The sequence below is a fragment of the Nerophis ophidion genome, linkage group LG11, assembly GCF_033978795.1.
Source record: "Nerophis ophidion isolate RoL-2023_Sa linkage group LG11, RoL_Noph_v1.0, whole genome shotgun sequence".
Lineage (NCBI taxonomy): Eukaryota > Metazoa > Chordata > Actinopteri > Syngnathiformes > Syngnathidae > Nerophis > Nerophis ophidion.
In genome coordinates, this window is record NC_084621.1 from 52507598 (window position 1) to 52533026 (window position 25429).

Genomic DNA, 25429 nt, shown 5'->3' on the forward strand with positions numbered 1-25429 from the left:
TACGCACTGACATCCATCAGTCAATATCCAACTCTGACATTGAACTAGTAATAATAAATCTTGGATTTTAAACAACTTTTGTAAAACATACATGCACACAGTATTCTGATAATATAATGCACTTGATAATGTACTAGGCCAAATAATTTATGATTATCTCCCTTCACAAGGGACATAACCCTGTCACAATGCAAACACAGCATTGTATGTTTGATATATAATGACACAAAAATAACTTTGCAACGGTTTATTGTGAGCGCACTTAACAGTCTGTTGATAACTGTTGTATATGGTCACTTAAAGGTGTAAAAGACCCATAAAATAATAAAAGATGTTACAAAACATAAACGTGGCATTTATTTCTATAATAATGTGTGCTGGACAACCTTGAACAAAGTCACAACTTTTTACACGACACTATAATAAGAATCGCCAATAAAAAATCTAATTTATGACTAATACAGCAATTGAAAAAAAACTAAATATTTCATATAAACGATTCTATTAATTTGTTAAGTAAGAATCAATTAGCAGTTACCTATAAATTGTCTTCTGAAAGGATTACCAAACACTATGGTGTCATACAGATGCCAGTCATTAGCCTTCTTCGCACCGCTTCAACATGTCATTTGTAGGCTCTCCGTCTGCCAGCCTAACTCCTTCAGAATGTTTGACCTTACTGACTTCCTGTGGCGAAATGACTGAGGTAGACATCAATCATGCATCACCATGGCGACAGTCATTTATCAAGTCCTCCCTGCTGGTCGCACTCTCAAACCTGAATCCGTCGATGACCAAGGTCTCACCCTCGTCAATGCAGGCCAGAACCTCCTCATGAACCTGTCCCAACAGTACACATGTTGGACCAACATGGGTGTAAGTACTGTAAGGGTTAGAATGCAAATAACCTATTGCTATAAAAAATTACTACCCCACACAGCATTTGCAGCAGTGATAATTATGTGCCCACACTTGTCATTTACGCAAATTGCTCAATAGGTAATAACATTTTCTATCTGAATAAGAAGACCGGCAAGGGTTTCAAAACCCAGTCAGGGTCAATAGACATGTGTCAATACGGAATTATTGTTTTTTTATTTAAAAATTGTTTGTATTGTTTTAGTTCTATTTATACTATTTATTTTATTTTTAACGATACTGACCCTTATGGTGTCTCAGAAAAATGTTAGCCCTTAAACAAGTGTAATTGAGGACCCCTGCATTCGACCAAGAAAACTTTCAATACATTCAACTAAACTTGTCTGTCAGATTTCTTTCAATATGCAATGGAACTTCCTGGATTTCCAGGAGAGTGCATGTCTTGCCAGACATCCAACTACAATGTGAGAGCAACAAACTGAAACGAACGGGTTGATATTACCAATCCATGCCTTAATGGTGCAAATAAACTTATAAGTACCATTATCACTGCAGAACTAGAGGACAATGAATGGTTAAGCATACTACACGCCGAGCAGGACGACGCCTGAAGATAGGCTAACCACTAAAGCTTCAATGTAAAGTATGGTGATCGATCAAATATTGGTAGTATTGATATCTGGTATTGCATCAGTATATGATCGACACCAAAATTATTAAAACAATAATTTTCTTAACACTATTATTACAAAAGTCCCTGGATTCAGGAAGGCTTTCAGGGAAAAAAAAAACTAATAATTTAAATGGGATCCAATAAATGGTATGTAAAATTTACAAATTGAATATATAATCTGCTTTACAATAATGCTAGCAAAGTCTGAGTTTAATGAAATACGAATGTGTGGAGTTTGCATGTTCTCCCTGTGGGTTTTCTCCGGGTTCTGCGGCTTCCTCCCACATTCTGAAAATATGCATGTCCGGTTAATTGGAGACTCGAAATTGTCCATAGGTATGAATGTGAGTATAAATGATTGTTTGTTGTGTCCTGTGACTGGTATTGTCTTTACTGAATAACATTTTCAGTTCTATCATTCATACTATAATCACAAAATATTGGATGGTGACTCGGGTCGGAGGCTAAACATGTTGATCAGAACATCTTTCATAACAAATAATGTTCATTAATTATAAGTTCAAGGGCCAAACTATCTTAACATCTTTGAAGATAGTAAGGAAAGGTTGTTATTGTTGATTTAAACCTATTAGATGGAGAAGCCTATAATGAGACATTAATTACTTTTATTGCCAAACTACATAATCATATGTATTATCTTTGCCACACAGAAATTCAACACAAAAAAGGCAGCTAGAAGCTAAAAGTCTAGCACAATCTGCTAATGTCACGTGATATCACGCACATTTCTACCTTCATGTTTTTGTGCAACCTTTGAGGAATATTTATATTAATATAGTTAAAAATAAAAGACACAAATACCAGTGTGCTGCTTCTTGGGTGAGATGGTCTGGCTGGTGCCCACTGTTGCAACACGTTCTCCATTTCTTTCAACAGCAGCTTAGCTTCCCACAACACTGTAATTATTTGGGCAACATATAGTAATCCAGCTCTACCATTCATTTATATTTAAAAAACAAATTGTATTAACTTTTATTGAGGTGATATACTTTCCTCAATTTTCATTCAAGTTAAGGACACATCAAAAAATTGAATGCAACACATCTAATGACTCACATACAACTGTTATTATTTGAATACTTTAAACTAAGGATGTAACAATATACGGTGATAATGATAACTGCAGTAAAACTCCCAACAGTTAGTATTCCATCCATTTTCTACCGCTTATTCCCATCAGGTCGCGGGGGCGCTGTAGCCTTTCTCAGCTAAAATCAGGCGGAAGTCATTTGAAATTAAAATTCTAGAAAAACCGTGACTGATAACCACACATTGATAAACTCACGGACTCTGCTCTTATCTTTCCTCCTTTTGTGTTGTTAATGTTTCCCTCTGGTTTTCATGTGTTTTGTTTTAGTTTGCCTTTTGGTTCAAACCCTTTTGAAACTGAGCAACATGGGGTGGCACTTTCGTGACTTCTGTAGTGCTCTTCGGTGCTTTTTTGTGAGCTTAAGGATCTGCCTGGGGGAGCCTTTTGGCCATGGCCATGTTCGCACCGTAAACCAGCTGGTGGCTCTCTGTCAGATCGGAGTCTGCGTGGAGGGACCGGAGGACATGCGGACGAAGAGAAAGGGCTGCGGAGCGGGCGTTGTGCGTCGGGATGAGCACGTTTCTGACATTTCATTCCCTCGAGACGGAATCTCGCTCATCCGCGCGGACAGGACATTGGCCGGAGGCTAATGAGCAGCCTAGGACAGAGTAGGCTCTCTGTTACTTTGTTGGGTCTGTTCCCGGCTCTGGCCGAGCAGCCCCCTACCCCAACAGAGGAAGACATGAAGCACCCCAGAGGCCAAGGTAGTGTGTTGGTGTTGAAATTGTTTTTGTTTAGTTTTGTTGTTCGATGCATGGTACAATCATATGTATGCAGTACGTATTATTTTTTGCTTATTATTTGGTTTTTCGTTGTGTTTTAATTTCGTAGCTGTATGCACAAATGGGGGCAGCATGGTGGAACAGAGGTTAGTACCTGTGCCTCACAATTCGAAGGTGCTGGGTTCAATCCATAGCTCGGGATCTTTCTGTGTGGAATTTGCATGTTCTCCCTGTGACTGCGTGGGTTCCCTGTAGGTACTCCGGCTTCCTACCACCTCCAAAGTCATGCACCTGGGGATAGGTTGATTGGCAACACTAAAATTGGCCCTAGTGTGTGAATGTGAGTGTGAATGTTGTCTGTTTATCTGTGTTGGCCCTGCAATGAGGTTGCGACTTGTCCAGGGTGTACTCCGCCTTCCGCCCGAATGTAGCTGACAAAGGCTCCAGCACCCCCCGCGATCCCGACAGGGACAATCAATAGAAAATGGATGGATGTACAAATAGTTCCGCTGAATTAATTGATTGATTGATTGATTGATTGATTGATACTTGTATTAGTATATTGCACAGTTCATTATATATTCCGTACAATTGACCACTAAATAGTAACACCGGAATAAGTTTTTCAACTTGTTTAAGTCGGGGTCCACGTTAATCAATTCATGGTAAAGTGAAGTGGCTGCTGGTTGCTCTGTGCTCCTTTGTGTTCTTTGATGTTTTCCTCGTGTTTTCAGATTTCATTATATTTTTGTAGATTTCTGTATCTGCAGTGCAACCACATAATTTTCCCATTGTGGGATAAATAAAGTCTATCCTATCTTATCATAAATTCTAACATGAATACAAGAGACACTAACGTATTTCCCTTTTAAGAAACGACATACCCCAATCTAAACTTATATAATATATGTATTTATTTAATTTTTTTTTTTAAAACATGGTGAAAAAATGTCATTCTGTGTAGAAGTACTTTTTGAGCACATTCCACAATACTAATGATCACCGTGATCATTTTGGTCACAAAAAAATATGATACAAAATGTTCTTATCGTCACATCCCTAATTCAAACTGATCTGTCATGTTAACCTCAGGACAAAACATTGCACCTTTAATTTAGGCCTTCAGACCACAGCTGTCTCAGCAGCACTCAATGTTTTTTTATGCTTTCATCAACTATTAAGGTTCAAACTATATGACTGTCTATTTTTTATTTGCCTTCAAGAACATCTAATTTATTGATTGTTCTTAAAGGGGTGGCAGGTATATCACAAGGGAATGTAAACATAAATTGCAGAGAGTAAATCATGGGTGTAAATTACAAGTGTTGGCCTTACACTTAAGAGTCCTTGAGTAGAGTCTCTCGCGGTCCTCTCTACATCTGATGTCTGGTATCTTTGCAGCCTTTTCCACAGCCATAAGTACGGACCTTGGTTTGCTCTCATCTACTGTATGTCCTTCAAAAAGAGAAATATGCCACAATTCTTCAGAAACGATTTGGACAGTCTGCAGAAAAGGAAAGTTATAAATCTCATACAGTACTTCTATATCCACTTATCAAATATCAGTACATTAAGCACATCAATGAACTTAGCAATAATGGTAGCCTTTCTTAAATGTCACTAGTCAGTCTGACCTTTGAAAAGTTTTATTAATTGGACATGCTGGCTAAAACTGAATTTTCTTTTTAAAGTTCTGCCAAGTAAAATGTGGTTGGTGTAATTTTTACATAAGACTCTGCATCACTTTTCCACCTGCACTGATTCTTACATCAAAACAAAAGCTCTGATTTGAGTATAACAAATAATGCAGTATCCGAACAACTTAGAGCAGGGATCACCAGCCCCTTGGGCGGAGGAGTTGTTCAGTCATTTTAAGGAACTATCCAAACTTTTCCACAAGGACATTGAAGACATTCTTGCCATACTTGTCCACAAGGACATTGAAGACATTGTTGCCATTTACAACCCATTACTAATTACTTGTAGAACACTGGAGTTTTGGCACTGACCACTTCCAAAACTAGGCTCTATTGCAAAAAGAACGCATCATAATAATCCCCTCAATTCGCCCCCAAAATTGATTAACTCCCTGGAATATAAAGACAATATAACATACATTAATAAACATGGATGCAGGTGCAAAAGTGCAATATATTTAACTGTATAGTAACCTATGTATCTATATCTGCACCTTATTACTATTTTATGCTGCACTACCATGAGCTAATGTATGGGTAGGGAACCTATGGCTCGCGAGCCAGATGTGGCTCTTTGGATGAGTGCATCTGGCTATCGGATAAAATCTAAGCTGACATTGCTTAACACGATAAGTAATGAATGATTCAGCTTGTAATCACAGTGTTAAAAATAACGTTCAAAATATAAAACATTCTCATGCTTTTTTATGTTCAAGAAGTTGCGTTAATGGTAAAAAGGTATTTATTTATTATTGGTTAGTGTGGGGCTTGCCCTCATGGGGGTTCTTCAGACCACCAAGCACTGACATGAGAGCCTGTTTCAGGGTTGCAATATTGTTATATTTTTCAATAAGTCTCTCAGTTGCTTTCCAGCAAATGTATTTTTCTCTTTTGTTCTCGCTCGCGCTCTGGCTCCAGCTCCAGCTCCAACCCTGTCTCTTCTCCTGGCTGCTGCTTATAACAGAGCGACCGGTGATTCGATAACAAGGCCCAGGTGGGCCTTCTACACACCTGTCGCTGATTTCGAGGGTGGTCCTGGCAACACCCCGCTTCGCTGCAGGCCCGCAGGCCACGCCCCTCCCCAGTTAGCTTCAGAATAACAATGTTATTACAAAGAATAAGAGACCTATTGTACTCTAGAAATGTTGGTCTTACTAAAAAATGCACACGTTTAGTTGTGTTCAGTGTTCAAATATATATTATATGGCTCTTACGGAAATACATTTTAAAATATTTGGCTTCTTGGCTGTTTCAGCCAAAAAGGTTCCCGACCCCTGAGCTAATGCAAGAAAATATTGTTCTTCTCTGTACTGTAAAGTTCAAATTTGAATGACAATAAAAAGGAAGTCTAAGTCTAAAATACATGGTAAAACATGCTTTGCCCTGTCATTCACACATGTTCTCTAAGAAAAACAAACTCCAGACTCATGATGTGGATTCAGTATTCAGTTTGTATTTTTTGTATATGTTTTAAATGTGATTATGCTCTGTTTCGATTGTTTTCTTTGTGTTGCTTTTTCTTCTCCTTGTTTTAAACTTTGGTACATTGGATTGCTGTGAAGTTTGGAACGTGCCTCTCTGACAGGGCCGCATTAAAAAATAAACTGCAGTTTTTTGAGGAATTTTGCCTATCATTCACAATCCCAATATGAGACAAGAACACATTTGTCTTATTTTGTGAATTTTAAATCGTAAAAAAACCTTATTAAGAGACTGCTAGCAATGTAGGTAGTGGGGGTCCGATCTATTCCTTTTATAAAGCGTTCTAAAAACAAAAAACAACATTTTATATACATGCTTTCGGTACATACTGTATGTAAGGCATATTCATAATGACATTTACCGCAATTTAGTCATTTTATGCATTGTCGGAACTTATTTTGGGTGCATTGATATCACAGAGCACATCACTATTTCCTTCATCAACAACGTCTAATCATGAGACTTCATGACAAACTACATAGGTTACTTTGGGACACATGATGATCCAAAACCTTATCTTTTTGAGCCTGAAAATAAAGAGGAAATCCTACAGGTTGTAGATGCTGAGTGATGGCAGATCCAGCTCTAGTGAAACACAAAGCATGATGTAGCAACACTGATAAGTGCTAAACAAGAAATACGAACTGCGAACATACAAAACCCAAAACCAGTGAAGTTGGCACCTTGTGTAATTGGTAAATACAAACAGAATACAATGATTTGCAAATCCTTTTCAACTTACATTCAATTGAATAAACTGCAATAACAACATATTCAATGTTTGAATTGAAAAACCTTTTTTTTTGCAAATACTCATTAACTCAGAATTTACCGGCAGCAACACTTTGTAAAAAAGTTGGCACATTTTTACCACTGTTCATGGCCTTTCCTTTTTAACAACACTCAGTTAATGTTTGTGACCTGAGAAGACCAATTTTTTAAGCTTTTCGGGTGGAATTATTTCCCATTCTTGCTTGATGTACAGCTTAAGTTGTTCAACAGTCCAGGGTCTCCGTTGTGGTATTTTACGCTTCATAATGCGCCACACATTTTAAATGAGAAACAGGTCTGGACTACAGGCAGGCCAGTCTAGTACCCGCACTATTTTACTATGAAACCACGCTGTTATAACATATGCTTGGCATTGTTTTGCTGAAATAATCAGGGGCGTCCATGATAACGTTGCTTGGATGGCGACATATGTTGCTCCAAAACCTGTATGTACCTTTCAGCATTAATAGTGCCTTCACAGATGTGTAAGTTACCCATGCTTTGGGCACTAATACACCCCCCCCCCCACCATCACAGATTCTGGCTTATGAACTTTACGCCTAGGTAAATCCGGTTCTTTTCCTCTTTGTTTCGGAGGAGACGACATCCATAGTGGGATGGCGTGGCGCAGTAGAAGAGTGGCCGCGCGTAACCCAAGGGTCCCTGGTTCAATCCCCACCTAGTACCAACCTTGTCGCGTCTGTTGTGTCCTGAGCAAGACACTTCACCCTTGCTCCTGATGGGTGCTGGTTAGCGCCTTGCATGGCAGCTCCCTCCATCAGTGTGTGAATGTGTGTGTGAATGGGTAAATGTGGAAGTAGTGTCAAAGCGCTTTGCGTACCTTGAAGGTAGAAAAGCGATATACAAGTACAACCCATTTATCATTATTTATTTAGTTTCCCCCAAAAATTTGAAATGTGGACTCCATAGATCACGGAACACTTTTCCACTTTGCATCAGTCCATGAGCTCGGGCCCAACGAAACCAGCGGCATTTCTGGATGTTGTTGATAAATGCCTTTTGCTTTGGATAGAAGAGTTTTAACTTGCACTTGCAGATGTAGCACTACATCTGTACAAACTTAACTATGCGAACTATAGTTACTGACAGTGGTTTTCTGAAGTGTTCCTGAGCCCATGTGGGGATATCCTTAACACACTGATGTAGCTTTTTGATGTAGTATCGCCTGAGGGATCCAAGATCAAGAGCATTCAATGGGACATGCAGTGATTTCTCCAGATTCTTTGAACTTTTTGATGATATTACAGACAGTGGATGGTGAAATCCCTAAATTCCTTGCAATAGCTGGTTGAAAAATGTTGTTTTTAAACTGTTCGACAATTTGATCACACATTTGTTCACAAAGTGGTGACACTCGTCCCATCCTTGTTTGTGAATGACTACCCATTTCATGGAAGCAGCATTTATACCCAATCATGGCACCCAGCTGTTCCCAATTCGTCTGTTTACCTGTGGGATTTTCCAAATTAATATTTGATGAGCATTCCTCTACTTTCTCAGTCTTTTTTGCCAATTGGCCAGCTTTTTTTTCAAACATGTTACAGGCATTACATACCAAATGAGCTAATATTTGCAAAAAATAACAAAGTTTTCCAGTTCAAACTTTAAGTATCTTGTCTCTGCAGTCTATTCAATTGAATATAGGATGGACAGGATTTGCAATTTATTGAATTCTGTTTTTATTGGCGATTTACACAATGTGCCAACTTCACTGGTTTTTGGGTTTGTACTAAACCGATCACTTCAAATACAACGGACTCACTGTGACGCCGACTGATGGAATGTCTAAATATTTCAGCACAAGACTTGAGATCCCCGTTTAGATGATGAATTCAGCATAATTTTACCTCTGTGTGTAAAACGAGCATCTTGTCGAATCTTCTCATCAAAATCCTCATGTCTAAATTTAATTTCAAAGTTGACCAATCTCTCTGCTTATGGCCAAAACTTTCTTCTGTACAGGTGAAAGGCACGATTTATAACCTGGCATTAGCTTTTACAAGCTGAGAGGCACTGCACTAGCTATGTTATCGCTGTGATTATGGCGCTGTGTTACTAAAAATAAGTCTTCTGCGTTAGCTCTTAGAATACCAATGTCGCTAACACTTGGTTAATATGCAGGTCACGGCATGTAAATGGAGCGTTGTTGGCAGTTTTTGGATGTTTTGTTAGAAGGCTTTATAGGCCCCCCTTTTGAATTTGCAGTGTCATTATAAAAACTGTAATATCTGGGTAACCTACATCACAACAAGAACTGTAGTTTCTTTCAGGACATACAGCTGTAAGTTTTCACTCTTTGAGCTAGAAACCCGTTATATTTTTATCAGTGAACTTGGACATAAACATCACATAGTATCACCAAAAACATACTATGACAGCAATTGCTAATCAAACTAGGAGCCTATTTATGTGCATCAAGCTGGTCAATCCCAGCATCTTGTAGCAAACTCTCCGAAAAATAAATAAGGGACACCTTGTTCGCAAAACTGGCCCACCGATTGTCTTCACTCATACCAATGTGGTTATCTTTTTTCCCTTTTATATTTGTGTAAAACATTTTTAACACCGATTTGACTCAAACCTGAATTCATTTAGATGAATATTTTTAATGATTAACAATACATCCATCCATCGTCTTCTGCTTATATAAAGTCTGGCCGCGACTAATAATTACGGTACAATACATGACAAACTAATTGTTTATTAACTTATTTTGGGTGCAAATTAACAACATTAACAATAAAGTAAACAACATATTATTTCATCTGTCATTTGCAGATCTCCTGATGGCTAGTTTACCCCTGTAACATACAATCTTCCAGGTCAAAAATTTGGGGACCAATGGTTGAGAACTGTGGTACCACTAGTGGCACGTGGGCTTCATCTAGTGGTACGTCTAAGAATCACTTAATTAAATAGTCAAACACAGTGTTACAGTTCAAACTGTGTGTAATGTAACAGTAGCCAAAAATATAAAATATTGTTGTTAAATAAAACCTCTAACTTGTTTTAATGAATATTTAGGCTTACTACGCAATGGTAAATTCCATCCATCCATTTCCTACCGCTTGTCCCTTCTGGGGTTGCGGGGGGATGCTGGACCCTATCTCAGTTGCATTCGGGCGGAAGGCGGAGTACACCCTGGACAAGTCGCCACTTCATCGCAGGGCCAACACAGATAGACAAACAACATTCACACTCACATTCATACACTAGGGACCATTTAGGATTGCCAATTAACCTATCCCCAGGTGCATGTCTTTGGAGGTGGGAGGAAGCCAGAGTACCTGGAAGGAACCCACGCAGTCACGGGGAGAACATGCAAACTCCACACTGAAAGATCCTGAGCCCAGGATTGAACTCAGGACTACTCAAGACCTTTGTATTGTGAGGCACAAGCACTAACCTCTATTCCACCGTGAATTGTTGGTCATTATAATGGAACTTTGAGAGCCAAATGTTTTCTGAGGTGGTACTTAGTGAAAAAAGTTTGAAAACCACTGGTTTAGAGCATAAAGTTAAGTAATGTTTTTAAAGTAAGCAATGCAATTTTCATTTGTAATAAGATTACCCCAAACAAGAAACTAATTCAGTTGCATATTGGGTATGAAACGCACAAATTATTGAAGATACATGTCCGACACTGCATTTTACTGAAACATATACTAGAATTAAGCTATCTGTCAGTATAACAAAATACCAACTTAAAAACAATTCTGCAGTACTACATCACCTCTATTGAAAACAGGTCAGTGCATTGAATAAGTTAATGGCATCATTTAGCCCAGGGTTGTCCAAAGTGTAACCTGGGGAGTACAATGTAAAGTAGGGTTGTCCCGATCAGATATTTAGATCGGATCGGCCACCGATATTTGCCAAAAAATGTGTATCGGCAAGGATATGGGAAAATGCCGTTCCAGATCCAGTTTTTAAATAAATTCTGGTCCGAGTTTTCCAACGCATCGATTTAAATAATACATTCCTCTCTACTGCAGCTCCCTAAACTCCGTTCCGCATTTTCCAGCACACCTTCAAAACATCCGCAGGTCTGCGTTCTAACCGTTCAGACGGCTGTGTGAATTAAAAGTTACGGTAAAAATGTCAGCTGTGTGGGATTATTTTACCCTACAAAACGAAAAAGATGAAGAGGTGGAGTGCAAAACATGCCACAATAAAGTCAAGCGTGGTAAAGTTGTAAGACATTTTAACGACTCATGCGAGTGAAAGAATGTTTAGTAGGGCTGGGCGTATCGATACCAAGTATTGATAGTATCGATACTTGGTGAGTATCGGTATCGTATCGATACTGGCGTGATGGTATCGATACTTCACCAAATTAAGCGAATCACTCCGATTTAAAAAAAAATGTGAGCGCAGCGCAGCGCTCCTCACCACTCCACCCTCCTCCCTAGTGATGGGTCGCGAACGAGATTTAAAAACACTTTAAAAATTCGTCTTCAACCCAAAATAAAATAAAATAAATACAATTAACATGACGCTTGGTGCGTTCGCGCACACACATTAGTATAATTGGCTCCGAGGTTCACTCGGACACGCACACACATACGCGTGCATTTCCATTGCGACTTAATGTCTTGGTTGTAAACTGTAAAGTATTTTATTGCACTAAAATAACGATAAGAATTTCTCAGTTCTTTTGTTTTGTGTTCATTTTTACAACTGTTTAATAACTAGTGTTTTCTTTTTTACTTAAGTTCTTGTGTGTTGTGAGGAGACTAGCCAAGTTCAGTATTTGTTTTCACCTTATTTGCACTATTTACTTTGTTGTAATTGATATTATCCATCCATCCATTTTCTACCGCTTATTCCCTTTCGGGGTCGCGGGGGGCGCTGGCGCCTATCTCAGCTACAATCGGGCGGAAGGCAGGGTACACCCTGGACATACTTTTTTATTTTAATTTCTCAGTTCTTTTATTTTCTGTTCATTTTTACAACTGTTAAATAACTAGGGTTTTCTTTTTTACTTAAGTTCTTGTGTGTTGTGAAGCGACTAGCCAAGTTCAGTATTTGTTTTCACCTTATTCGCACTACTTACTTTATTGTAATTGATATTATTGCTTTTTTATTTGAATTTCTCAGTTCTTTTGTTTTGTACATACATATATACACCCCCCCCCGCGCGACTGGGGCAAACAATTGAAGAGTGTGTAGATTTATTTTTTTTATTTTTTTAAGTTTACACTTGTTCAAGAGCAAGTATTGATGCTGAGTTATAGACATTGCATCCCACTCAGGTTGTTTGCGTGTTTTGCATTTTTTAATAATGTTTGCAGCATTATTTGCACTTTATACTGTTCACTTTTTTACTGTTTAATGATGCCATTTCTGTTGGTCATGCTTCCGCCCGATTGTAGCTGAGATAGGCGCCAGCGCCCCCCGCGACCCCGAAAGGGAATAAGCGGTAGAAAATGGATGGATGGATGGATGTTATACTATAAGTTTTAATATTTTGTGTTTATCCTTGAATACCAACTATTATGTATTATTCAAACTCACCTAATTCAGCTGGCTAGTTGTTATCAAGAGTACTAAAAATCATTTTCAACATGAATCTAACAACTAAGTAGGCTAAATAACTTTAAACTTTAATACATGCTCGGATAGGCCAGTATCGGCCAGTATCGGTATCGGATCGGAAGTGAAAAAACAATATCGGTATCTGATCGGAAGTGCAAAAACCTGGATCGGGACATCCCTAATGTAAAGAGTAAAGGATGTTTTATAGCATTTTTACAAAAATAAAAAATACATTTTAATATATTTTGGTTTGTAGCTGAGATAGGCGCCAGCGCCCCCCGCGACCCTGAAAGGGAATAAGCGGTAGAAAATGGATGGATGGATGGGTTTTTTTTTTTTCCAATAGGGCTATGCGGCCCTTTGATTAATTGAAACTTGTGTTAGTAGATTGCCCAGTACAGTACATATTCCGTACAACTGACGACAAAATGGTAACTCCCGAATACATTTTTCAACTTGTTTAAAGGCCTACTGAAATGAGATTTTCTTATTTAAATGGGGATAGCAGGTCCATTCTATGTGTCATACTTGATCATTTCGCGATATTACCATATTTTTGCTGAAAGGATTTAGTAGAGAACATCGACGATAAAGTTTGCAACTTTTGGTCGCTAATAAAAAAGCCCTGCCTTTACCTGGAGTATGTGCGTGTGACGTCACGAGTTGCAGGGCTCCGCACATATTCACATTGTTTTTAACGGGAGCCACTAGCAGTAAGAGCAATTCGGACCGAGAAAGCGACAATTTCCCCATTAATTTGAGTGACGATGAAAGATTTGTGAATTAGGATATCGATAGTGAAGGACTAGGAAAAAAAAGAAAAAAAAAGCGACGGCTCGGGGCGGCGGCAGTGTGAGTGTTTCAGATGTAATTAGACACATTTACTAGGATTATTCTGGAAGATACCTTATCTGCTTATTGTTTTAATAGTGTTTTAGTGAGATTGTAAAGATTGTAAATAGATACCACAAGGTCGGATGGCTGCGGTGAACACGCAGTGTCTCAGAGAGAAGCCGAGGAGCCAAGCTCACAGCTGCCTTTTTTGACAGCTGCTGCAGGACGACGAATAATCCAATGATGTCTCCGGTAAGATATATATCACAATTTTCCCACCCAAAAACATGCTGGTTGACGTAGAGAAAACATGTTCGCTTCACCGCTTTGCTTCACAACAAACAAAGAAACACCGGCTATGTCTCGGTGCTAAAGACAGCTGCAATCCACCGCTTTCAACCAACAGCATTGTTCTTTACAGTCTCCATTATTAAATGAACAAATTGCAAAATATTCAGCAACACAGATGTCCATAATACTGTGTAATTATGCGATTAAAGCATCCGACTTTTAGCCGCTAGTGGTGCAGCGCTAATATTTCCTGACAGTCCGTGACGTCACGCGCACAAGTCATCATTTCTTGACGTTTTCAACAAGAAACTTGCGGGAAATTTAAAATTGCAATTTAGAAAACTAAAAAGGCCGTATTGGCATGTGTTGTAGTAGTGGGTTTCATTAGGTCTTTAAGTCTGGGTCAACGTTAATCAATTCGTGGTAAAAGTGGAAAAAGTTTGAACACATATCTGCCCTAACCAGTTACATAACACAACAACAATGACAAATAATATGATAATACCGATGTTTTGAAATAACAAGATAAGCAACATTGGAAGTAAACTACTTGTTATGTGTATTTTTTTTTCTTAACTGGTTAGCTAGCTGATTAGCAGCTCACATAAGCAACACGTCACACAGAAAGCTAAAGGTAAAAAGGTATAGTTGTACTACCTGTTTGAGGTATTTAAACTACATTATTGGTATTTTTACCAGTCACAAACCAAAATACTCACTGAATCCCGCTGCTTTTTACCACCAGGACTTGGACTGTCCAACATGCAGGGCCAACTTTTTTTTTTTTTTTTTGCGTGTTTTTTTTTTTTTTTTTTTTTTAAAGTTTATTTATAAATTTCAACAATTATAAACAGTAAGTCAAACAACAATATAAAACATTATAAAACATTATGAAAACAGTACAAAACAGCGCCAGGGGTTGTAAGTTCAAAATAATAAAAATAGAATACAAATATATATATATATATATATATAATAAACAAAATGCAAAGCCGTAGGCTTATTCAGATTCATCAAACAACTTAAATTTGGAACACAGCATCATCGTTTTCACAGCTTTTTTGTTGTTAGAGGTAGAGAGCGTTTTAATGTAAAGTTCCAGATCTTTTTTAAAGGCACAAAAGATAGGACGGGTATTAAGAAACTTACATTTATGAATATAAAACTTAGCCAATAAAATAATGAGGTCGCAAAGGTAGAATTTCTTTTCAAATTTTTGTTCATACAGTGTAAAACCAAAAATCACATCTAGCACAAATTTGTCATAAATATTGTCCAGGATGAAGCGACAGATGCCCTGCCATAGTGATCGAGTGTTTTCACAAGTCCAAAACAAGTGGTTAACAGTCTCTGGGTGCATGTTACAAAAGGTGCAGGTAACATCAATGTCCTTCTTGTATCTAACCATCACAGTCTTTACAGGGTAATAGCGATGGATGATTTTAAATTATATCTCTTTGACTTTGTTGGTAAGTAAATACCTGTTAGGAAGGGACTGCACGGCCAACTTTTATTTTGAAATATTTATTGCCGTGACGTCACTCCCGGAAGTTTTGGTTTCCTGGTCTGTCAGCTCTGTCAAGGTGCAAGTGCATCGCTCCATTGTTTTCCACGGAAATAACATGGCTTTTATCCCGAAGAAATGATATTCCCGTCGCTGCCACCGGACCTATAACCCGAGGACAACATTTTATACGGTTCGTGAAAGGCGAGTGCGGCGAGCAAATGACTCCTTTTGCTGAGGCTAGCGTCAGACAAGCAGAATATGTTGACATAGCGCTAGCTCGCGGTTGTCTCGTCTTGTAGCTCAGTTGTTACCTTTATAATGTTCCTGTTTCAGTGTCTTCTATAACAATAGTCATGCCAACTAAGAACGTGAACCAACGTGTTTGTGAGTGGGTGTTTTTTAACATTCGGTGGAAGCTAAATTACGAGGTTAGCATTGAATTAGTTGGATTCGTCGAATTGTTTACGTACCGATTATAACAAGAATGTTAGTTTATGATTTTGTTAACCTTCCTCTTTTGTTAGCTGTCTGTTACCATCTCTTATGTTAACGGGTCGGTTTTGACCCATGTCTTAAATCAGCTGTAAAATACACTAAAAACAATTATCTATCATCCAATTTGTTTCTCATCTCTTGGTTACCTCGTTTGGCTTCCTTATCCTTGAAAATATTGGTTTTAATATTATTGGTTTGGGCCATTGGGCCTTTTTTTGTCAGTATATCCCTCGATTTCAATTTTTTAAAATGGTAAAACGAACCTCAAGAGAATCATATAAATAAAAAAAGGTTGCGTTACCTAACTATTACTAAGGGGTATTAGAAGACATCTCTTAAATAAATGTGTTTTATTTATTTTTTCATTTTAAGAATTTTAACTATAGTAACATCTATGGTGTTACGGGTCAATTTTGACCCATATATATTTACTTCAAGAAAAAGGCTAAAAAATATTTTTTTCAGCAACAGAAATCCAACATCAAACAAACAACAACCAACGACCAATCAATCAAATGAAACCAAGAGAAATAGATTACTAGTTCCAAAACTAATAAAAAAACTAAATCAGAGTGGCAAAAAGTGACACTTTTAGTGTCCGTCTTTTGTTTGTTTTTGTACAGGATAACAAGGTAAAATTAGAATCCACTAAAGCTCAAATGATTGGGAGAGGAGCTGGCTGTCAGTGTGTTCAGTTTTGGCTCTTATCATTGCTTTATCATCTTATTTTTATAACTGGGTCGAAACCGACCCTAACAACACCAAGGGCATAATTTCTACCAGAGCATTTTATAATTTAGTGAAAAAAAATAAAATGTTTTATTTTGTTGACAAAGAGGTTCCTGACAAAGTCAAAAAGCTTTGATGCAAAAAAATAAATGTATGTGGTGTTTTTATGCATTTAAAAACTAAAACGGGTCGGTGCCGACCTAACACAAGACGAAGGTTAAGCCTTAATGCTGACACTGAACTGTGTGCAGTCTTGGTTTCAACATTGGTATCAACGTTGAATATTGGTATACATTGTTATCAGACTAAAGCTAATAGACTGACCATACGTCCTCTTTTTCCCGGACATGTCCTCTTTTGCGGGGGCTGTCCGGGCGAAAAATCTTAAATGCCTCAAAAGTCCGGTATTTTGAGTTAGGGTTGCGTGTACGGTATTTTCGATGTACGAAAGTTTTGAAAGGGTTAAAAACAAAACAATTTGTGAAGGTGTGTGCGCACGCAGCAGCATTCGTGAGGGAGGGACAGAGAGAGCAAGAGAGTTATGATAAACGCGCATGCGTCGCCAGGCTCCGCTTTTTGTGATAGATTTATCAGAAATAGGGGTGTCAAAAGTGTGCCCCGGAGGCCATTTGCGGCCCGCAGCTAATGTTTTAAAGGCCCATGGCACATTCTAAACATACTTTTAAAATAAACAAAAACATAACAAAAGTGAAAATAAGCTTAAAGGTGAAATGTAATTTAGAAAAAGTTGCAATGTTGACTGATATCATTGCTCAAAACATAATATTTAATCAAAATCAATGTAATTATGAATGATTGACCTATCCAAAGTTCCCATTACATCACATCAAATATTCCACTTTGAAAAATATTTTTGGTGGAAGATTTTGCATATTTTGTGCGTTTGTCATTAAATACATAGTTTTGTTTGACAAAAAAAGGGCGGAAAACAAACAACATAAAAATAACTAAAACATTTTGAAATTTCCTCCGCCGTGTGGCGGGGCTCTCCCTTAGAGATAGGATGAGAAGCTCTGCCATCCGGGAGGAACTCAAAGTAAAGCCGCTGCTCCTTCACATCGAGAGGAGCCAGATGAGGTGGTTCGGGCATCTGGTCAGGATGCCACCCGGACGCCTCCCTAGGGAGGTGTTTAGGGCACGTTCAACCGGTAGGAGGCCACGGGGAAGACCCAGGACACGTTGGGAAGACTATGTCTCCCGGCTGGCCTGGGAACGCCTCGGGATCCCCCGGGAAGAGCTAGACGAAGTGGCTGGGGAGAGGGAAGTCTGGGTTTCCCTTCCTAGGCTGTTGCCCCCGCAACCCGACCTCGGATAAGCGGAAGAAGATGGATGGATGGATTTTGATATGAGGGATAGATAAGAAGTTGATGTAGACTCCAGAGATTTTAGTGTTAAATATAAAATGTATGTATGCCCTGGCACACCATTATCATCATTTCATGACCCAAGCAAAACAGTTTTTACACTTTTATACTGAAATAAATATACCGACAACTTATTAAATAAAAACAGAAAAAACTGCCAGCAGCGGTACAGTTCAGATCCATGAAGAAAAGAAGAAAGTGAATGAATGTTTATAACTGAATACATTTACATATGCATACAAATTTGTTTTCTTTTTTTTATTATTTTTTTAATGGATGAAGTAACGTTTATGACAACCTTTTTCCAAAACACAACATGGAATGTTAGATATAACAGGATAGTGCATACGTTTATCTTTTTTTTTTTAAAACGCTTACAAAAAAGTGGTACCCTAAAAATTTCCTAAGGGACCCCATTTTTATGACTTGATGGGGTCCTTGGGACCCCATTTTTAAAAGTTACTAGCGCCAACACTGCTGTCAACATAGGAAAAAAAATGCTTTATTTAAATGAATATATTATTTATAAAGCAAGTTAGAGTATCATTGGCAAATTTTCACCGAGTCCCGGCCTTGGCACGCATATGTGTGTCCTCTTTTTGGGATTTCAGAATATGGTCAGCCTGAAAGATAATACTTTATTGCAGTGGTTCTTAACCTTTTTGGAGGTATCGAACCCCACCAGTCTTATGTGTGCATTCACCGAACCCTTCTTTACTGAAAAATATATATATATTTTTTTCAAATTCAAGAAAAAGTAATGTTTTTTTACTGATGCACAAAATGTGCAGGAACATCACCTTGTTCAAATAACAAAACCAATACAGTGCATGAACTCACAACAAATTACACACCTTACGCACATTACCATGACTTGATTAACGTGGACCCCGACTTAGAGTTAAAGTACCAATGATTGTCACACACATACTAGATGTGGCGAAATTATTTTCTGCATTTGACCCATCACCATTGATCACCCCCTGGGAGGTGAGGGTAGCAGCGGGCAGCAGCTGAGCCGCGCCCGGGAATCATTTATGGTGATTTTTTACCCAATTCCAACCCTTAATGCTGAGGGCCAAACAGGGAGGTAACGGGTCCCATTTTTATAGTCTTTGGTATGACTCGGCCGGGATTTGAACTCACGACAACAAGTTGAAAAACGTATTGGGGTGTTACCATTTAGTGGTCTATTGTACGGAATATGTACTGTACTGTGTAAACTGTACTGCTTCATATAATGTAATCTCTTCCTTTGCAATCTGCTATTAAAAGTTTCAATCAATCAATCAAACAAGCTGCAAATCAGATGGAAAATTAGAGAGAACATTGTTTCGGGGTATCCATAATACGCTGATAGGGAGAAGTTTTTATTTACACGATAAGTCGGATGTGTCTTTACCTCAGTGGCGGCGGCTCCGCCGAACCCCTGAGTCCGACTCACCGAACCCCTAGGGTTCGATCGAACACAGGTTAAGAATCACTGCTGTATTGATTCCTTCAGGTGAGTTCCCTCAGGAAAATTTAAATTCCAGCAGCAGTGTACAGAATTGAGATCGAATTTAAAAAGTAAAAAGTAAATAATGGGGGTATAAATGAAAACAAAATAGAAAAGTATTACAATAACAATACAAATATAAGCAACAATGAGAATACCTTCAAAACTGCACAAAAAGAACACATCCAGGCAACTTCAACCCTAAACTAACACCTTCCCCCTCCACATTCCACCTCCCTGTATTGTAAATAATCAATAATAATCAAATGTATGTACTTGTTCTTATGCTGTCCCACTGGGTGTGAGTTTTCCTTGCCCTTATGTGGGCCTACCGAGGATGTTGTGGTGGTTTGTGCAGCCCTTTGAGACACTAGTGATTTAGGGCTATATAAGTAAACATTGATTGATTGATTGATGCTTTCTGATCTCTCTATGTCCACTACTTGCAGTACATATCCTACCAAGTCAGACCTACAATGTTTCAATGTCCATTGAAACATTTATGAGTGAAGTGCTGATATCAACCAAACCTACCCCCCCACCCCCCGGATTGTAAATAATGTTAATTATTCAATGTATATACTCTGATGATTCATTTGTGTGATGACTGTATTATGCTGATAGTATATATTTGTACTAGGGCTGGGCGATATTGCCTTTTTTTAATACCGCGATATTTTTAGGCCATATCGCAATATAGAATATATTTCTCGGTATTTTGCCTTAGCCTTGAATGAACACTGGATACATATAATCCCAGCAGTAAGATGATTCTATGTGTCTACATTAAAACATTCTTGTTCATACTGCATTAATATATGCTACTTTTAAGCTTTAATGCAGATAAGGAAATCACAACTAAGTCGATTTACCAAAAATTTATTTATTAAAGTTATTAGTAGCTTACTTTTCAAATGATGCTACATATTAGCAGTAATGCTACTTTTGGTAGCAACGCTTGTGCCCCACACATGACAAATTAAAGTTGTCTATTCGACATATTCCAGCTTGAAGCCGAACCACCGCCAGACGGTGGACCCCGTGCTGTTTTTCTTGGGAATTAATTCTTCCTTCATTTGTTACAAGATTTGCACCTTCTTTCTCTCGCAAAAACCCGCTAGCATCACAGCTAACGTTAGCCACGCCGCTACCTCTCTGCTGGGCAAGGGCATGTACGTATGTGACATATGACGTAACAGTATGTGACGTATGTAAGAATGTGCGCCTGCTTATCTGTGAGAAGGAGACACAGGAAAGAGCGAGGACAGCCTGTAGTGTAATGCCCGCAGCTTAAAACAACTGCGTGAGAACGTCTACTCGAATATTACGATATTGTCATTTTCTATATCGCACAGAGACAAACCCGCGATTTATATCGTATATCGATATATCGCCCAGCCCTAATTTGTAACGTGAATTGATTTACGTGGACATAAACATGTTGAAAAACTTTTTCGGGTGTTACCATTTAGTGGTCAATTGTACGGAATATGTACAGTACAGTACATTCTACTAATTAAAGTTCCAATCAATCAAAAAAAAAATATATAACAGTAAAATAAGTATATAACAAGAGAAACTAGTCAGTTGTGACCATGTTATGAAAAAGTTATGCACTGTTATTGTTTTGCATCCCCTGTCTTCCTAGTAACCCCCCTCCCCCCATAGAGGAGTTGTACAATCTAATGGCGTGTGGGACAAAGGAGTTTTTTAGTCTATTAGTCCTGCATTTGGGATTAAGCAGTCTAGCACTAAACAGGCTCCTCTGGCTACTGATAACGGTATGCAGAGGGTGACTGGCATCATCCAGGATGCTCACTAGTTTTTTTAAAGCAGTGGTTCTCAAACCCAGTAACACCACCTCAGAAAACATTTGGCTCTCCAAGTACCATCCTGATGACCAGCAATAAAATGCAGCGTAATAGGCCTAAGGTTTCATTAAAAACAAGGCAGCTGTGTTATTTAGCAAGCATATGTAATAATGTTGGCCACTGTGACATTACACAAAGTTTGAACAGTAACACTGTGTTTTAAGGTAAATAAAACACTGTACTTTAATTAAGTGATTATTTGGCATACCAATAGATGGAGTCTACTACTGCTCCCACAGTGGAGTATTTTCAGTTGTTCAGTGGCTTTGTGGTTTGAGTGTCCGCCCTGAGATCAGTAGGTCATGAGTTCAAACCCCAGCCGAGGCATACCAAAGACTATAAAAATGGGACCCATTACCTCTCTACCATGAATTGATTTATGTGGACCCCGACTTAAACAAGTTGAAAAACTAATTCGAGTGATACCATTTAGTGTTCAATTGTACGGAATATGTACTGTACTGTGCAATCTACTAATAAAAGTTTCAATCAATCAAACCCTTCTTGGCACTCAGCGTTGGAATTGGGGGTTAAATCCCCAAAATGTTTCTCGGGCACGGCCACCGCTGCTGCTCACTGCTCCGCTCACCTTTCAGGGGGTGAGGGTGATGGGTCAAATGCAGAGGATAGTCTCACCACAACTAGTGTGGGGGTGTTTGTGTGACAATCATTGGTACTTTATATATAACATTTTTGGCCACTGTGACATTACACACAGTTTGAACAGTAATGCTGTGTTTGAAGGAGAATAAAACACTGTACTTTAATGAAGTGATTATTTGGCTTACCAATAGATGGAGCGCACCTACTACTGCTCCCACAGTGGAGTGTTTTAAGACTTGTCTTAAGACCAACTTTTATTCTCTGGCTTTAAACACTACGTGAGTTGTCTAATCCTCTTCATTATTAAATTGTTATTTGTATTTATTGTTTTCATTGCTTTTACCCTTTAAAATCATTTTAATCACATTTATTTTCATATTGTTTTTATATTGGTTTTTATATTTAGTTTTTTAGTTTTTATTCAGTTATTGGTGGAGCTAAGGATAGTATTTGAATCTTGGGACAAGTGGTCGAAAATGGATGGATGAATGGATTTTTTGGGGGGCGTACCTCTAGATTGAACTACTTGCTCACCAATACTGGTAGACCCGTGTAAAGAGTGAGTATGGACAACTAAACCACGGGCACCTTTTTGGACACCAAAGACGTGTGGCTGTGCCTGGAAGCATGCATTTGCAGTCTTTCTGACAATAAACCACATATTAACACAATAAGTCTAAAAATATTTCTAAACATTCTCCATCTTATAAACCTAAAATAAAACATTATTTTCGTCAAAAGTTTAATTTTGGGGCATTTTTGCCGCCGTATTTGATGCACTTCGCTGTATACAATCAATCTAACACACTCCCGCTGCCCAAGTGTATGTCAGAAAATACAAAACGACCAAAAAAAAAGTTATTTGCCTCATTTTGTCAAAATCATCATTACCCTTTGGACCAACAGTTACGGAGAAATTCTGACTTTTAACTGTGGTGTCTGCCTCTAATATATTTTGTAATCACTACGCTATATATGTCTGCGCTTTTACTTTTGGCTTTTATCAATACTTTTTTATAGGTTTTCCTGTAACAAGTTTGCATTGCTTCCTGTTTTTATTATCACCATACTTGAATATTGAACTAATGCTGCTTTTTACCGTAATATGTATTAGTTTAGTTTCGATTTTTGGTGAAACGTGCAGAAAAGGTGCAATTTTGGACAAAGCATATTAGTTCTCTGTTACTGAGAGTGAGATATAACACCTTTCCCATGCGTATGTATGCTTGCTTACCTCACACAAAATACTGTCGTCATTCATTAGCACTCTAGCCTCGCCGGCTAACCTTTACTTTTCCAGCATTTTCTTTGATGCAAATGCTGCCCGCATTTTTGGTGAGTGGAGCATCCCCATGCTCCACTCACCAAAATCATCAGGAATGTTTGAATGGAAAAACACCTATTCAATTAAAGGAATGTCTAATCAGGAAGTGCAGTGTTGCTTAGCGGTGGCTCTAAATTGGTGTCTAACATGGCGCGCTGTCTTCACGTGAGGGGCTTTAGACCAATTGTTAAGGAGATCGTCTGAAACACAGTTGTCCATACTCTCCCTATAGACGGCTCTGACTAGTGGTACGCTCACCACAGTTTGAGAATCACTTAGCAACAACCAGACATCTAGTTGTGTGGTTCATACTTGATAACCATTTTCTGCGTTGTGAGTTTTGTATGTAAACATTTTTACATCTAAAACCGCAGTCTGTAATGCTGTTGCTGAAGCTTGGGCCAGTATTTTACATGCAGTGCTTTGACTCAGCGAGTCGTTGCGTTGTCAAAATGCTGACTCAACAAAGCTGTTCAACCTTCTATCATTTTTTTGTCTGATTCGAATCAAACAATTTGGCTAGTGTGTTTGCAGTCATTCTATAAAGCATATGCAAATACATTCAGGAAGTAATGAGTAGCATGATTCCTGTTATTGTTTTCTATATGTACAACAGAGGCAAAGTAACGCTCTCACAAGTTATTCCTCCTCCCTGCCAAATGTCTACATTAAAAAATATCTGCATTGCAATCCCACAGGTTTTTCTGATTTTTAGTGACCCTGTGCAGCCATGGAGCCCCTGGCTGTGGATGATGACATCTGCATCCTGAAATACGAGACAGCCTACACAGCTGCTGGAGAGAGTCCCGTATCAGTATGTGCTGGCGATGAATCTGTAGCTTCTCACTTTGCCCTCGTCACAGCCTACGAGGACATCAAGAAGCGGCTAAGAGAGACTGAACGAGAGAACACATTACTAAGGAAACGAGTCAAGCAGTTGGAGGACAAGGTATGCATATGAGCCAAAATTTATCTTGTGTTCAGCAGTTTAAAACAGTAGGAATGTAAATACATTGTTTGTAAGGTCATGCAAAAACTGGAAAAGTCATGGAATTTTAAATTGCTATTTTCAGGCTTTGGAAAAAAATTATGGAAAATGATAGGGCTGCGAATCTTTGGGTGTCCCACGATTGGATTCAGTATTGATTCTTGGTGTCGCGATTCAATTATATATAGATTTTTTCGATTCAACGCGATTCTCGATTCAAAAGCGATATTTTTCCGATTCAAAACGATTCGGTATTCATTCAATACATAGGATTTCAGCAGGATCTACCCCAGTCTGCTGACATGCTAGCAGAGTAGTAGATTTAAAAAAAAAAAAAAGCTTTTATAATTGTAAAGGACAATGTTTTATCAACTGATTGCAATAATGTAAATTTGTTTTAACTATTAAATAAACCAAAAATATGACTTATTTTATCTTTGTGAAAACATTGGACACAGTGTGTTGTCAAGCTTATGAGATGTGATGCAAGTGTGACACTATTTTTCTTTTTTTTTTATAAATGTCAATGAGGGATTTTTAATCACTGCTATGCTGAAATTATAACTAATATTGATACTGTTGTTTATAATATTCATTTTCTTTTTTACTACTTTTGGTTTGTTCTGTGTCATGTTTGTGTGTCCTCTCAATTGCTCTGTTTATTGCAGTTCTGAGTGTTGCTGGGTCAGGTTTGGTTTTGGAATTGGATTGCATTGTTATAGTATTGCTGTTTGTTGGATTGATTAAAAAAAATGAGAATCGATTCTGAATCGCACAACGTGAGAATCACGATTCGTATTCAATTCGATTTTTTCCCACACCCCTAGAAAATAAGAATTATTTAAAAAGTTTTGGAAAAGTTGTGGGAATATATCTAAAGTTGCATTAATCCAAACAAAATGGATGTGTCCTAATTAAATATAAATTTCTACGGGCCGTTATATTTCAGTAGTGTGAATATTCCGTCTATTCTGTGTGGGTATGTGGCATGGAAGCACCTACTTACTGCA

General features: G+C 38.3%; 1 protein-coding gene and 1 long non-coding RNA gene across 3 annotated transcripts in view; one reads left to right on the forward strand and one right to left on the reverse strand.

Annotated features, from left to right (window-relative positions):
* Positions 1–251: 251 nt before the first annotated feature.
* Positions 252–14813, reverse strand: LOC133561446 (uncharacterized). Its single transcript, XR_009808699.1, has 4 exons — positions 14739–14813; positions 4721–4840; positions 2375–2469; positions 252–840 (listed from the first exon to the last, which is right to left on the reverse strand). It is a non-coding gene; the product is annotated as an uncharacterized LOC133561446 (long non-coding RNA).
* A 748-nt stretch (positions 14814–15561) lies between these two features.
* azi2 (5-azacytidine induced 2) overlaps positions 15562–25429 on the forward strand; it is a 29016-nt gene continuing 19148 nt past the window's right edge. For both annotated transcript variants that reach the window (XM_061916238.1, XM_061916239.1), the window contains exons 1-2: positions 15562–15716; positions 24130–24380. In XM_061916238.1, coding sequence (XP_061772222.1) covers positions 24162–24380 — 219 coding nt within the window. In that variant the 5' untranslated portion in view covers positions 15562–15716; positions 24130–24161. The remainder of the gene's footprint in view (positions 15717–24129; positions 24381–25429) is intronic.